General features: G+C 39.2%; 1 protein-coding gene across 1 annotated transcript; it reads right to left on the reverse strand.

Moving 5' to 3' along the window:
* Positions 1–14137: 14137 nt before the first annotated feature.
* Positions 14138–16733, reverse strand: LOC107571286 (C-type lectin lectoxin-Thr1-like). Its single transcript, XM_016257604.1, has 3 exons — positions 16685–16733; positions 14443–14796; positions 14138–14289 (listed from the first exon to the last, which is right to left on the reverse strand). The coding sequence occupies exons 1-3, from the start codon at positions 16731–16733 to the stop codon at positions 14138–14140; spliced, it is 555 nt and encodes a 184-aa protein (XP_016113090.1).
* Positions 16734–17057: the final 324 nt, after the last annotated feature.

Here is a 17057-nt window from a genome sequence, read left to right on the forward strand (position 1 = left end):
TGAGCAGAGGCAGCGGATTCGACGAAGGAGCGTCCGGAGGGCTTGCAGCAACCACATGTGACGACCCCGGGCTGGACTCCGCTTCGTCCACGGTGAAAGCCGATCCGGCGATCCACAGCACTAAGTTGATGTATTTCCTCAGCGACCAGCACGGATCAGCTCCAGGCATGACGAAGCAGATATCGTCCTCTTTTGGAAGACCAAACAAAGTAGTTTCGCTTTCACAACGAATCACACAGCTCTTCACGACATGGCAGCGGTAGCAACAACAATACTATAGTGAGAATAAAAGTTACGCCTTTTTTCATTGCGTGAACATTTGGGCGGCGTTATGCAAATCTTCCCACATAGTGATGTAGATATGTGGGGGCGTGTTAGAACGAGCCGTTTTAGGTAGGTGTGGCTGTTCAAAAATGAGTCAGTTTTATTCCTAAAAAGAATATTTATTGTTGTCAGCCACTTTAACTTTCTAAATACACAGTTTGATCATTAACACTGCACATTGCTTACAAACAGGTAAATAATAAAAAAGTTTAAATTTAAATGTTATAACTAAAAGTTCAATAAAAACGGTACTGTACTTAAAATGTAAAAAAAAAAAAAAAAAAACTCAAATAAAGATTAAATTGAAATACATTGTGTTTTAACATTAATTTATATTTAATTTAGTGATTCCTCTGCGTACCACTAGAGGGAGCATGAGTACCACACTTTGAGAACCACTGGCTTAGACTGTTGTTGTTTATGTTTAAAGGTTATGTTTTATGTTTGTCTGTGATTCATCCTCAGACCTGCTGTGCTTTCCTATGAACTATGGGACCAGGTCAGAGTTGACTGTGGAAAAGAGTTTTATCTGACATTATTCATCCAGGAAAAGATGGCAGAACACAGACACAATCCTCAAATTCAGCCATGCATTCAGACACCTTCTACAAGGGTGAGATAAAATGTGTTGTTGAAAATGAATCCTGGTTTCTTGCAATTAAGGCATTTTGTTAAAAGACTGCAAGCATACTGACACTATCCTTAAAACACACACAGAACCATGTGATAGAGAGAATGTGGTCAGAGCTGAATGCCAGAGTCAACTACCCTTTGAAGTCAGCTTTGGTACAGCTGGTGAACCAGGAGGAACTGGACATGGAGGACAACACATCCAAGTATTGTGTGTCAAACCTAACATGCCAGATGGCTAGGATTGGCATCACAAATGTCATAGAGGCATGGAATGCACACCGGATCCCAGGTATGATTCATCAAGCATGTCAAAGCACTACAAAAATTATTTATTACAGAAACTGTAAAACCTGTTTCAATCCATAACAATTGCACTTAATCGCATAACAATTGCACTTAATGTGACGTCATTGCACTTAATGTATTTGTGACGTCACACAGACAGGCCCCTCCCACGATAGTTTGATTGACAGCAGTGTTTCAGCACAGACTGGACTGGTGTCTTACCTTAGCTCCGCCCTGAGTGACTGTCATCAGTCCGCCATTGTTTCACCGCCGGAGCAGATGTAGACAAGAATGTCTCCTGAGCAATTGAGGTGTTCTGTTGTTGGATGTAATAATGAGCAGCAGTCGTCATTTACTCCAGACATCTGAGCCGCAGTGGATTACGTTTGTTTCTGAAGGGAATGCGCCCCCGATCTACATAAATGCATCTATGTTCGCGCGAATCATTCATGATCCAGCCTCATCTACAGAAGAAGCGAGTATAATGTTTTGTAATGAATCTTTGTAAATCACCTTTCCTAATAATGTGCTAATTAGCAAGCTTCACGATGAATGCGGCTAAAGTAAACAGTCTCTCATGCGGTCTCATTTAGAAGGCTGTTCCCTCCGGAGGTCGCATTCGAAGGCTGCATACGTCATCGAGGCTGTCTCATTTCAGGAAAGCAAGTAGGACACTCCGAATGCGACCTTCTTTCACAGGATTTCGGAGGATGCATGAGGTGTATCCGTCGCTGCTACAGATAACTCACAATTCTTTGCGTCGCCGTAAACAACTGTTTTTAATTTGAAAAATGCCGGCGCCGGCAGAAGTAATGTACACACAAGCGCAGATGTGGTGTTTACAACTTACCTTAACCCTTTCGCACGTGAGTTTAAAATATTCTAGTTGAGCCCCCAGTGTGTTTTTTTTTAGGCGACCGTTATTTTAGAATGTATCGCTTTACTGTTTCCATTGGGACGCGTCATGCTTGACATGAGACACAACGCAGCCACAATAGCTCTGTATGACACATGGATTTTATTCCAAATATTCACAAACATGCTCACTATATTATGAAATATCTGATATTCCGATTCTGAAACAGCTCTGGTGGACATTCCTGCAGTCAGCATGCCAATTGCACGCTCCCTCAAAACTTGCGACATCTGTGGCATTGTGCTGTGTGATAAAACTGCAGATTTTAGAGTGGCCTTTTATTGTGGCCAGCCTAAGGCACACCTGTGCAATAATCATGCTGTCTAATCAGCATCTTGATATGCCACAGCTGTGAGGTGGATGGATTATCTCGGCAAAGGAGTAGTGCTCACTAACACAGATTTAGTCAGATTTGTGAACAATATTTGAGAGAAATAGGCCTTTTGTGTACTTAGAAAAAGTCTTAGAGCTTTGAGTTCAGCTCATGAAAAATGGGGGCAAAAACAAAAGCGTTGCGTTTATAATTTTGTTCAGTGTATGTGCAAGTAAATCTATTTGGTAGTTTAAACACTTTTATATCGACCGTGTTAGTTTATCTATACTGCGCCATCGTTACTAAGCAATGGGGTAAACAGCTGCTGACTTTATGATGCAAACGAACCGCGGTTCGGACACAAATAATATAATGTGAACACAGTCCAGAGGGGGGAGCAATCGAACTCGGGTTCGGACCAAGCAATCGAACCAAGCGTGAAAGCACCCTAAATGAGACACAGCTTCAGAGCTGCTCGGAAGAGAGGGGCGGGATCAGCAGAGCTCATTAACATTTAAAGGAAAATGCTACAAAAACGTCTTGATCTGAAAAGAGCTGTTTCTGACAGGGTAAAAAAGTTTACACTACCATTAATAAATTTTAACCAAACTATGTTACAGACTTTTCATTAAGACCCCAAAGAATCATATCAACTTGTGGAAAATGGGCATCCTATGACCCCTTTAACAGCCACTGCTCCACACATGTTCGGGATCCAACTAGAGACCCGCAACATATGGCAAACATGGGCTCTGACAGTAGAGCTGTAAGGTTTTAAACAAAGAAATGATTGATGCTGATAATTACAGTTACTTTCAATATGTAAGAAAATTAACTGAACTAACTGACTGTACAAGTACCCACTGCTACATACCTTTACAAACAAGACAGGTGAATTTGGCCCAGACATGCATTTGACTTTACTGCTGTGGTTTTGGTCTTTGCAAGCTCAGACAGCTGGTTTATTGTTGGAAGTGATGTCTTGAAGGCCCTTGGCAGCTTGCTTTAGTTGGTCAATTTTAGCAATGACCTCTTGTAGGCTCGAACCGTCTTCAGACCTTCGACTTAAAATGTAGGGACAGTAAAGAAAGGATGGCCAAGACAACGACAAAAAAGCAGACTATCAAATGAAGTTCAAATAATAATAATGCATAAGAACTGATATTTGAAAAAACGTTCAAAGTCACTAGCACACAATAAAACCTAAATTTGGACCTTTTTATTCACAGGCTATATAATTTCAACTTCAAAATGTTGTATTACCTTACTCTAGCTCTTCTTCCATTCTGGAACTCCACAAAGTCTTGTTCAGAGATGGCATAGATTTTCTGGAGTTAAGTTTCCAGTAATGGGAACCTTAGGAGTTAGAGGACATGCATTTTGTTTCTGTATTTCTGTAAATCAACATTAATGTTAATTAGAATCTGCTAATTAGACGTTTCTGGTCATACACCTCACTTCTTGTGGCCTCCGAGTCAGTTATTTCATTTCCTTGGCTGTCTGTGAGGGTAAGCGGCTCATGACAGCTTAAGGCATCCTTCACCTTTAAAGTTATTCCTTCAACAGTTGCATCAGCTTCCAAAAAGCCAATGGACCACTATCCTTGAAGTACTTAACTTTTCACTCACTATTTCAGCAATATGGATTGACTTGGGGATTAATCAGAAAGTTTAAAATCACACCTATGGGTCTAAAATGATATTAATATATTATAGGATGAAATTTTCACAGCAGAGACGAGTTGCATAATTAACAAGTAACCTTTGGAACGATCTTACTGGGAACAGGCCACCAGCTCGTGGCGTTCCAGGCGAAGCTCCTGGTGTGTCAGTGGAAGCAGAAAATGAAGGTCGGCGCATGAAGGCAAAAGGAACACCTGCAGTGTGTAGGGCTCTACTTGCAGGGGGCTGACTTTGATCTGGATCTCCGTGGCCCTCGTAATGACCGCGATGTGAAAGACTGATGGTGCAAAATCGTCCTGTTGGCTCTGGGAATATTGCAGTGTTTGCATCATCTGTAATGTGCAGACTACTGCCATTGACCTGTTTAATTGGATATAATGATACATGATTTGTTTACATGATAGAACACCATAAGTGTTCAAAGAACACTGTAAGTAAACAGTAAAAAGACTCAAGTCTCTCACATATCCAGTTACAGCATAAACAACACGTTTCCACCATTAACATTATTGAACATGTAAAAATATAATATTTCAACATACTTGAAAGAATTATATATACTGTATCGTAACATTCCCTATTTCCGCCCCTTTCCAAACGCCGCCTTTTTAAGCCTATGTCTTACTTAATAGTAACTTCGCAGTCAAACAGGACAACGAATTATGAATAACGTAATATTGCACCACAAATGGGTATTTACATTATCTGTGTGCAAAAAAGAAAAATCGTGGGGAGGATATCAGAATCTTTATGATAGCAAAGTTACTTTTAACCAACATTAACTAGCATCAACTCATTCTACCTGTCGTTGAGTCACATGCAACTGTGCTAATTATTAGCATTACTATTCTACCTGTAGAATTACGTCACCAAGCTAACCAAGTCGCTGTGAAATGTGTGCGCATAGTGCATAGCAACACCACAATATCCTTAACGTGCAAAACTGTGGGGAAGATTTTTATTAGTCAAAATATGAATTGTTCAAGTATAATCAATGTGAATATAACAATTTATGTATCTACTATTATAATAATGTATCTGCCTGTGTGCAGAGGCCTGTATGAGAATGGAATGTGCAGACATTACAAAACTGCAGCATATGGTGAAGCTGCACATTCTATTTGGACATTAGACAAAATATATTTTTTACCTCCTAAAAGCAGATTGGAGGCACAGCCAAAAAAGGTAAAAGAGTGGATAAACAATAACGACTATGTATATTGAACACGCCTTGAGGAAAAACTGTATAAAAGAGTGTACAGACACAGATTTGATAGATTGCTCTGCAGAGTTTTCTCGGCTTCATTATCTCTGATAATAAAGTCTATCTTCTGGCATCAAAACCCCAAGACTTTGAGAATGATTCCTCGCAGCATCGGCAGGACTCACCACAAATGTCAATAATGCGATGAACAATGACAGTACCTGAAAAATCCTGCATATCTTGTCCACACACATGTCATCTTCTTTCGGTGTAACACGTTTGCCTCCTCTAAAGAGAACGAAAGTGTCAAAACCGAGAGATTCCATGCTGGCAACCGTTTTTGAATGACGATTGACGGGCCCCGCGGCCCGCCCAGCTGACTCGATAGCTTCCGGGTCACTACAGTCAATCTGCACAAAATTGAGATATAAGATTTTCACACGTGTATTTTCATTTCCGATTTCCATATATAAACACATTTGAAAAAAATCGGACAACGGGTAATTTTTTCGTTTTCTATAATCAACGCAAAAAAAAACGAAACCGCGCCGGTTTTCCGATTTTTGTTCTCCTATTTCTGAATGATTTGTCGGGAAACAGCTTGATTCTCGATTTTTATTAATAGTATAAGATCAATTTAGATCACTAGGATTTTTAGGCTCTTTACTTGCAAGTTTTCATTGTGACAAATTATCATATAGATAACAAAAGATCAAAGTGTGTTCAGTGAATGAAGTCTATTCTTCTGGCAAATATTGTGTTGATACAGACATTCAAAACTGAAAGTGTGACAAATATCCACAGTCTATTCTAAATTCACGACCAAATTAAACAGTCATACTGTTTAGTATTCCATTAAAATCTGGTATATGGTGCATCTAAAAATAAACTCACTGTTGTTGCAGCTGAAATGTCGGGCAGCACTACATGGCAAATCATGCCATTCTCCATTTAACATCATAGCACACTCATCTATGCCTTCTGGTTGTCCAGTACCCCAGTTGAGATAGAGTGCAGGTTCACCTGAAGACCACTGCCATTCATCACGAGCCGTCCTCTGCAGCCCAATCCAGACATACTGAACACCTCCACCATTCACACTCTTCTTCAGCTCGTTCATGTCGGTCATGTCGTCAACGGTGGCCAGATCTGTGTAATTCTCTCTGCAGTATCTCTGAGCTTCAGTCCAGGTCTTGTTCTCATTTATAAAGGGATACTGACGCTGAACACATTCAGACACGGAGCAGAGAGCTGTGAAAGAGAGGCTTTGATTGAATGCTTTTCAGAACAGGATCAAACCTAATGAAACTAAATAAAACCTCAAACACACTCACCAATGAGAAGAATGACGACTGTAACGGGGTGGAAGGAACACGCGACAAGGAGAGCTCAAATAAATACCCCGGAGGGTGGATTTATTCACAGGGAATGTGCTCAAGTGAGTGCGCTGTGTCCTGAGGTGAGTCGAGGCGCCCACTTAACCGCCAGAGCTTCCTTCTCCACGGTGGCATAATTTTTCTTGGGCGGGGTCAGCTTCCTGCTAATAAATAATACGCGATGTTCCTCACCCCCCTGGATTTGCGACAGGACTGCTCCCAATCCCACGTCGGAGGCGTCCGTTTGCAGCATCACTTGTCGGTGTATCCTTCCCCACTTGCCTGCATTCTCCACCAGTGTAACAGGGTGGAAGGAACACGCGACAAGGAGAGCTCAAATAAATACCCCGGAGGGTGGATTTATTCACAGGGAATGTGCTCAAGTGAGTGCGCTGTGTCCTGAGGTGAGTCGAGGCTTCTCCGTGCGTGAGTCGGTGCTTCTCCGTGAGCGTGATCCAGTGTCAGTGAGTCCGTGCGGCGCTCGTGCGTGGGCTGCTTGGTCACGGGCTGGTTTCTGTAATGCAAAGGAGACAACACGTTAGCTTTCCGCTTCTGGGAGACCATCTCTTCTCCCCTTCCTCGGCCTTCACGCGGCTTATCTGGCCGTGGGCTGATGACTCTCAGCTGTGACCAATCAGCCCGTGATGAGCGGGTGCAGGTGTTCCTCGTCCGTTTCCAGGGCAACGCTGATGTGAGCTCGGGACGCTCGTCACACGACATATAGAGTTTGGTCCATTTCTGAGCAAGAAAAATATAGATAAATATTCCCAGATTCCTTTTGGTGTGAAACATGATTTCAGTGATAATTAAAAACAGGAACATAAATGCACCGTACACAATGATTAATACAATATTAACATGTCTAAAAGTCTAGTTAAAAAATGAACATGTGAGTTGTTCTTACTTTAGAGGTCGTGTGCTTCTGTCCTGAGTCTGATGTTTCTGTCTGTGATTATTATATCTGCTCTCATCCCTCATTCAGCGTCACATCATTTGTTTATTACTCTAAACAAAAGCTCTTTTCATTTTTCTTCCTCGTTCATGTGTTTTTCTCTGTGTTGCTGTAATTCTACAGAAGTGAGTTAATTTGAATGTGGTAGATCTGGAGGGTCTGTATGTTTCTGTATGCACACAATGTAATGACACATGCAAATAAAAGACAACAGCAACAACACACTCAACACTCTATTAATGGAAATCATAGGCACAGAGAACATTATGTACACAGAATGATATACACGTGCTATATCAATTCTCAGTTAGCTTTACAAAGCTCATGTACACAGGTGACGTTGCTTCCTCTTCATATGATGCCAACTCACAGTCAACATTATAGCAGTACATCTCATTTACCGGTGTTACGAAACATGCTTGCTACTTTAACTTATTTCTCTTTTTTTTTCACTGATTAACATGCATATGAATATCTCCAATGACTATACATGACTCATGTTCAGATTCACTTATGCCATTTTATACTGCAACAGAAGCTACATTTAAAGTGTAAAAATGCATTTACACATGAGTTACAAGAGGAAATTAATTTAAATATAGAAACATTAATGGATGAAAATGTCAATTCATAAATAATGAAATATACACTCTGTCATGTCAACCGTTGAGATGAAAATAATGGTTTTAATTAATAGTGTGTGTTTTAATAACCATACTTGGCCACACGTCACTTTGTGCGTTCCATGAGGAGGATAATTCAGCACCTCCAGTGGTGTTTGTTTATCAAATTTACCAGCTACATTACAATGTTAAATTGTGCACATTTAATTATTTTATTTTTTGAGTGAGTTACATTTAGCTTAACCTAAAGTGTTAATTAATACATTAATTAACAAACGTACTAACATTCAAACCACACTATTCAGGGCTCGCAAGATTTCAATATCCCTGGTAGCCCTTCGGGCAGGCATTCTTCAGATTTTAGTAGCCCAAAAATGAATTTAACTAGCCCGAATAAAAGATATTGTATTTTTTCTTCAAATAACAAGTCAAGAGAGTAGGGGTGCAATGGATCACAAATCTTACTGTCCGGATTATAATACATTATCATATCACATTTTGAGTCACAGATCGGATAATTTTTCAGATGAGCAAAAAAAATATGGTTCTTTAATAGGCCCATTTAAGTAACTCTTATTATTTAAAGAACAATTTACTACTTCGATACCACAGCAAAAACTTGTAGCATATAGGGATGCAACGATTCACTCAACTCACGATGTGATATGATTCACGATACAATTTTCTCACAATTTCCAATTTAACAAAATGAGATGTAAGACCGATTTTTAAAAAAGTGTCCTTTTGTTATTTCTCAGACCAAAAGGCTGCACATTGCTTCGTGAAATTGAAAATGTCAAACAATATACTAACTTGAAATTTTAAAACAAATCCCAAATCAAATAAATAATACAAATAAAAGAAATTTCTCCATGCGAGTAAACTAAAGTTTTGCCTGTGTATTTTAATCATGTTATTTAGATTGTAACATTTTGAAATTTGACACAAAAACAAAATGGTCTGACTTTAGCTTTGTGATACTACATAAAAAATCTGAACGAAACAAAAACAGCAGACGGGCTGAATGAGACGCAAATGTCACTCGCTGACAGCAGGTGGCGCTTATGGAACAGCAGGTATTTATAGGCTGCTGCCCCTTTACGACCAAATGCACGGATCCAATATAATGATGCACGTGCGATTTCTTTCTCCACTGTTTACGTTAATTTAAGACATGAAAATGCTTGCCGAGATAGTTATTTTTTGATAATTTTGAGTGTATGTGTCCATTCAAGCGAAAGAGGAATCAATTCTGTGTTCGTGCTCTGCCTGAAACGCCGCTTTGTATGTGCGTGCTTTGAGCGTGTGCACCGAACTGAATTCTTCATGCGCATGGTTTAAAACGCTTGAATGTTTAAATTGGTAAGACTTAGAAACACGTGTGAGTGATAAACTATGATCCGGTTCACCCCTACAAGCGAGTGAACGATGAGAATCAAGGAAGGGATTTTATATCACTATTCAAAATAGCCCAGAAAACACAATAGCCCCAGGACGTCGGGCTAGCGATTTTGCGAGCCCTGCTATTGCAAAGAAACTATGTAAATGAACTGAACTGAGAAACACGACACAGTAACCCCTTATTCGTCTGTGGCGCGTTACGGCTCCGATGAGGTTTTGTTCCGTCCTTCACGCGGTGCCAACTCACACCTGGAGCATTTTAGAAGAGAAGCGACAGGATTCGCGAGAACACGTGATATGCCTGTCCTACAATGTTTGTCTTGATTATTTGTGTTCAAACATAGCTAAGTTGGCAAAATGTTTATATTTTGTCCAGTTTAATTTTGTTTATAGTTGTATTTATTGATATGCCCTACTTTGTTGTGCTGTAGACTACAAAGTTTATACACTTAAAATTCCAGTTATGAGCGACAAGGATAAAAGATTTGTAGCTGTATATAGTCATCTAAAATACATCCTCAGTTATCTTGTATCTATATTTCACATACCATTTCTGGCCTCCTGGCAAGGATATAGTGATGTGAAATACGATCAGGAGTCTGTGTAGGGTGTTTATTTTGAAATTGACAGGATTTTTAAATTTTATTTTGTATTTACTGTGCGGCTTGGACAAAACAGGCTAGGCAGCTATCTTTAGCGACGCTAGGACGCTTCTGAAACATGTCGCAGCGCGACTGGTGTAAACACAAGCATTGACTAGTTTGGCTGCGATATGTGTTTGTGGATATGCTCGGCCCTGGCAGCTTTTAGAGCCTGTCTATAGCTGGACATACTGTTTTTCCACGCAATTCTAAAATAATATGCCAATATGGTTAGGAACTATACTCTCATTCTGGCGTAATAATGAAGGAACTTTGCTGCCGTACCATGGGTGCAGCAGGCGCAATGATATTACACACCCCCTGAAAATAGGCTTATTGAACGTGACCTAGCTGGGACTATTTTCAGGCGCTGCGTAATATCATTGCGCCTGCTGCACCCATGGTACGGCAGCAAAGTTCCTTCATTATTACGCCAGAATGAGAGTATAGTTCCTAGACATATCGGCCTAGAAAATCGCAGCTTTTCATTTTCCGTCGGTCTTAGTACACGATGTAACTACAGAAGAGTCCAATTTTAAATAGGAAATATATAGAAACTCTTTGGTCATTTTTGAGCGAGATGCTAACGGTCTAATCAGATTCAATGATCTATGCTAAGCTACAGCTAAAAGTGCTACGCCAGACCCGGAGATCGGCTGAATGGATTCGAAAACGGTAAAACTCAACTGTTTAACTCTAGGGGAGTTGGAAAATGAGCCTATTTTCAAAAAAAGTGGAGCGTTCCTTTAAGAACAATGTCCATCTACTGACAAACTGAAACACATTTACATAGAGTTTTGCACGTAGAGGATCATTATGTGTCACCCAACACAATACTATGGAAATCAAATGGAAACAATTAACAATTTAGTTGAAATGGCTTAAAAATGCAATTATGAAAGGGGGCCATCTTCCCCCATAATTGAGGCAAAATTACCCCCTACCTTTGGCAATAAGTCCCCCGGGGGCATCTGACTAACTAAAATAATATAATATCTAAATATATAATAATATCTAAAGCTCAAATTAATGATTAACTTAAATGATAAAACCAACAACATCAAACAGAAATGCCATTAACTAAACTGGTAAAATTGTGCATCTTGACAATGTGATTTGAATAAATTTACTGAAATTGAATGTTTCATAATGACAAAAAAAAGTACAGAAGCATAGTTACTGAGAGAGGTACCTTAAAGGCAATTACATTCAACAGTTTATAAACCTGAAAACTCAGTTTTTAGGTTGTTACGACTTTAGAACAGGGGTGCCCACACTTTTTTGTGTGAGGATGTAGTCTTTAAATGACAAACTCAATGAGATCTACCTGTTCTGTTCAAAGTTTGTCACTTGTAGAGTTCTAGCGCCCTCTAGTGGCAGTTCTGAGTGAAGTGAGTTCAGCATTGATCATATTTCTCATGCAGTCAGTTTTTCTTCAATCTTTGGATGCCTTCCTTTGTTTTGTATTTGTAAAAGCATCATCTGTAAGTTAATTCTTCATTACATAATGCTTGACTCGTCCAGATTGGTGGCTGCAGCTTCAAAAACACTCCAATCACTGAGGTCGAAACAGGCTTGTAAATCCCGCTCAGCTTCATTAGTCCATCTTTTTACAGTCCTTAATACAGGTTTAGCTGATTTCAGTTTCTGCCTGTAGATTGGTATAAGATGATCCAAACAGTGATCAGAGAGCCCCAAAGCTGCCCATGGGACAGAGTGATATGCATCCTTTATTGTGGTGTAACAGTGGTCCAGTTGATGAGCACTATTGACTTCCATAGTAGGAAAAAAATACTGGATGTCTTTGTCCATATAAGAGATCGTAATAAGTCCTGATACGTCTGTGAGTCTCACTTGTGGAGTGAAGAGGAGGATGAGTAAACGATGACAGATTTGTTATTTCTTTTTTGGGAACTAGCCCATCAGATGGACTTTATATATGTTGTGAGTAAGTTTAATGAGTAACCACATTTGTGTGTAGTATAATTATTACAAATGTTAATGAAGGCTTATAAAATGTTTTGATTGTATAATGTTTCAAAACCAGCAGAGGTCAACCCTACAGGTAAGGTGAAGTGTAAAAAAGTGCTGGTAATAAGCTGAATATTCAGATTTACATGAATAATGTAGCGTGTGACATAATGTGACGAATTATAAAGAAAAATAAGAAGACACCACTTCATTTGATCTTTTCCCCCTCGCTATATCCTCATATATATATATATATATATATATATATATATAAAAATTAGCTAGTTTTATTAATTTTTATAATACAATCATTTCGTACATTTGGTGGTTATACGCTAACATAACAGGGTCAATAAATACAACAAAACAAAACAAAAAATGCAACAATGATGACAAAAGAAAAGATCTGAGTAAAACATTACAACAACTGTGATGTACCAACACAATCTGCCGATTTGCCCATCAAATTAAAGGTGACAAAACCTGGAAAAGTCAGATTTTCATGATATAAGTGCTATAATCAGGTCCCTGGTGCATCTACCAACCAAGGAAACGTGAAAAAGATGAACCCAGTCACTTTGTTTTGGGAAGCCTTTTTCTGCAAGCGTCTGAGAAAACGAGTGTCTGATTTCACTCCCTCTGTGACGTGGCAAAGGTACCTCATTATAATATTACCACCCCTTAATCTGTAAGTTTCCACCCACAGCGCCGTCATTTTGATTTATCAAGCGACAATGGTGTACCAGCTCTAATGCCATGATGAAAGTTCAGGCAAAACATGCTAACTGTTCTGTGTTTGTCTGCACAGACGAGCACAGAACACTGTTTAGAGTCCCAGCCTCAGAGACAACAGAGCAGTGCATTTATTGATGTATTTACTGTATATTGCTGCTGCCACACAGATCTAAAATAAACATGCAATTTATTTCCCAGCTGTTTACCTTCACAGACATAACCCACTGTTTTTGTAACTCATGTGTTTTAAGGTAAACTTGTGTGAATGAGAGCTTAGTTTAGTACTCACATGCTGTGACAGCCGCTTTCTGTGCGTGTGCTTCAGATGTGTGCGCTCAGAAAACCGTATACAAGAAGTTTAAACTCATATGGTTTAAAACACATGATTTCAGTGCGATAAACATGATAATCAGAACCAAAACAGATGTGTTTAGCAGGTACGAGCTGTAAAGCGCAGCTCTATTCTGGAAGAGGGGGCGGGGAGCAGCAGCTCATTTGCATTTAAAGAGACAGTCCTGAAAAACGGCGTGTTTCTGCTTCCACTCAAAATAGGCATTTTCAAAATGATATAATCAATTATCTGTGGAGTATTTTGAGCTGAAATTTGTGTCTGTGTCTGTGGACACCAGAGACTTATATTACATATTGTAAAAAGGGGCATAATATGTCTCCTTTAATAAATGACTCCCACATGCTCAAAAAACATGCTCTTTCCTTTCGAAAAAGAAGAAAAACTAATCCTTTCCAAATGCAAAATCTTTCCCAACTCCATGATCCAAATGTTGGTACTGCCTCAGACTTCCAATGTTGTAAAATCAGACGTTTTCGCAAGAAGACGTTCTGACATACAAATGTTTCCGCAACATTGTAAAAAATGTATTTATAACATGAAAAAAACAGACATCTGTTATATTAAGTATGTCGACAAAAAAACGATGTGAAATAAAAAAAAAAACATGTTTACATCGTAGTTGTGTTTGCTGGGTTAGTCATGTGTTAAATGAACATAAACAGCTGGGAAAGAAATCGGATGCATATCAGTATTTTAGATCTGTGTTTTCAGTCTTAAAGAGACAGCACCCTAATAAACCGCAGTAGACGCCCGTTTAACCACGTTCATCACACGACGCTGAATCTCTTCTGAATGAACCGAGACCAGATCCACATGATTCTGTCTGCAGTATCTCAGAGCTTCAGACCACGTCAGATTCTCTCTGATCACAATCAGTTTATCTGGAAACCAAACAAAGCACAAGCAGAAGCTAGAGAGAGACTGATCAAAAACAACATGCAGAAGAAGCACTGTAGATGAATTTGTCATGTCGGACATTCAGCGTGAACTTTAGGAGATCTGGAGGTGATGATGGATTGTGTGTGTTTTGTGACCTTCATGACACACTAAAGGATATTGTTTGGTGCAAGAAATGTCATGCCATAGTCCCTGAGCGTTCGGTTCAGTCACTGTACAGTCTTCATTACCTCCAACATTATTAGGTTCACCAGACTTCCAGTATCTGAATGAGGAGTTACTCTGATCTGACCACTGCCACAAGTCTTTGACTCTGAACAGACCGATCCAGACATATGATCCAGATGCGTGATTATCACTAATGATCTTCTGAACCTGTTGACTCTCATTCTGGTTTCTCACACGGACCAGATCAATGTGATTCTGTCTGCAGTAACTCTGAGCGTCTCTCCAACTCTTCAGCTGATTGACAAAGACGAGTCCCGTGTTCGCTTTAAGAAAAACAAATGAGAAAAAGACTCATGAATCAGTTTGTTCATTATTCTTACACTGCTTTATGGTTTGGATGTGAACAGGAGCAGCGGTGGAAACATCAGAAACACTTCATTCATAGACTTGAGCTGCTTCTACAGCTGGTGATATATTGAATATTCACAATGTTCAAGATATTTTAAATCATACCATGATCTGTCTAAAAACTTGTTTCTGATTGGCTGGAACGAATGCGTTCAAACCATTAAATGAAACACACACACATACAGTTATACAGTCAGTTACACACAGAGAAACATTTAGAAACACAGAAACTTGATGTTGTCACGGACTGCCTACTGTGTCGAAACGAGGAGCGTGGAGACGACGGAGATAAACAGAGGGAATAATCTTTATTAATCCACATAAAGACTTGCTGTGCAGGAACACACACGTAGCAAAAATAATAATAAAGGGAAAGAACCAAACATATAAATCAATCACAGGCACTTGATGCTGTTTAAAATGTTGATTCATGCCTTCTTTTAATCCAACAATGAAAAAAAAACTTAACCTTGCTTTTTAATTTCAGGCTGAAAAATCAGAAGAAGCTCAGGCGCTAACATAAGTGCTTCACATTTAGTTAACGTGACTCATATATTCAGGTATCACAAAAAGAGGACCACAAAGACATCTGTTGAGCAGTTAGGAACACAGTGGTTTTTGCCACTCTGGTAAAAGACCTTGAGGAAAATGGTTTTGTATTAGCTGATGGAAAGCTAGACAAAGGAACATTGTGTGCCATAGCTGGAGATAATCTTGGATCACATCACATTGGCGGCTTTATACTTAAGTTGCGTTCGAATATGCCTACTTATCTACTATACAGTAGGAGAAAAGAGTATATGAAGAAAGAAATACGTTCGAAACCGCTGTATTCATAAAAGAATAGGCGAGAAATCCCCGGATGTCCAGATTCTGAAGTGCTCATCCGATGGACACTTTTCTATCCCAGAAGCCCACGGTAGAGGATCATCATCGAACGTGATGGAGAACAGCGACGAGGGTGTTTACAAATGTGAGTATTAGAAACCAGAAACACGGATGCTTGTGTTAAAACCGCATTTGTTCAGCTACTGTAGAGTAAACTGTTGAATTGTTGAAGACACTAATAGTATAGTATATTTGTGATTTTGCTGTAAAAACACGTTTTATTATGTATAGCTAACAGCAGATCTCCTGTAAGCACACGTACGTCTCCAAAATGAATTTACATAAACCATATACATCTTAAAGACGATTACTAAATGTCTACAGTATTTAACATCTGACAGGAAAATCGTTGACAACTATTACAGGTGAGCACATCACAGCATGAAACGGAAATATGAATGAGTTGAATGGTTTAAAAAGACTTAAAAAGATGTGCAAATGACACAGTTTTGTGATGGTGCAACAGTGGCCCGATTAGGTTTCGGATAAGTCCCGTAACACGAGCGAAAGCGTGCAGCGGCTGTCTTGTAGTGCAGGCGAGATGCGCTGATGTGAACCTGTTTTGAGGGTGAAAGAGAGAAGACGAGATACTGCTAAATCACTCATGCTGTTTTAATATGACTGATTCGATCTGATATTCTGTGTGGATTCATTTAGATACCTAAATAAAAGGGGAAACTAACTAAACTACCAAAAGGAAAAAACAAAAATACATCAAAATACACTACCTCCCTTACTAACATAAACAGGAGGAAACAGGTCCAGAAAACTTTTGCTTGTTCTGTGTTGTGGCTTGCTTTACAGATTTGATTGTTTTACTGGATGGCTCAAAGTCATAGCAGTCTGTGCCAATGACTTTATTAATTTTGCATACAATAAGAGATAACTGTTTGGTCTACATAGCACATATGATACCAATCATCAGAGGATGCTCATTCTGTTGCAATTCAGAACTTACTATCATAGCCGTAGCCAGGGTTTGAAGGTGATTAGTGAGGTGAGACAGAGATGTAGATGTTTGTGAAAGATGTTTTCTGTTTTGAAAGGATGAACACTGTAAAATTATACCATAGTCTATTTATTGCTAATATTTACTATAGATTAGGGGTGGATAATTTTATCAGTTGTTTATTATTCATGCAACAATCCATATTACTGTTACAGTTTTCATTAATAGTCATTGCTCTATGATAACTTTTGTCTAGTGCTCCTATGGATGTTTTTAGCATGACTTTGTGAGATGACTACTGAATAAAATATCATAGACTTCTTCATGGCTAGTGTTTGC

This window comes from Sinocyclocheilus grahami, unplaced genomic scaffold (assembly GCF_001515645.1).
Source record: "Sinocyclocheilus grahami isolate Dianchi unplaced genomic scaffold, SAMN03320097.WGS_v1.1 scaffold1577.1, whole genome shotgun sequence".
Lineage (NCBI taxonomy): Eukaryota > Metazoa > Chordata > Actinopteri > Cypriniformes > Cyprinidae > Sinocyclocheilus > Sinocyclocheilus grahami.

Coding starts and splice junctions, on each gene's coding strand:
- LOC107571286 (XM_016257604.1), bottom strand. CDS start 16,733: ATGATAGTAAGTTCTGAATTGCAACAGAATGAGCATCCTCTGATGATT. Junction 14,797..16,684: donor TGAGCATCCTCTGATGATTG/GTATCATATGTG, acceptor TTTTTCTTAAAG/CGAACACGGGACTCGTCTTT. Junction 14,290..14,442: donor TCCTTTAGTGTGTCATGAAG/GTCACAAAACAC, acceptor TTTGGTTTCCAG/ATAAACTGATTGTGATCAGA.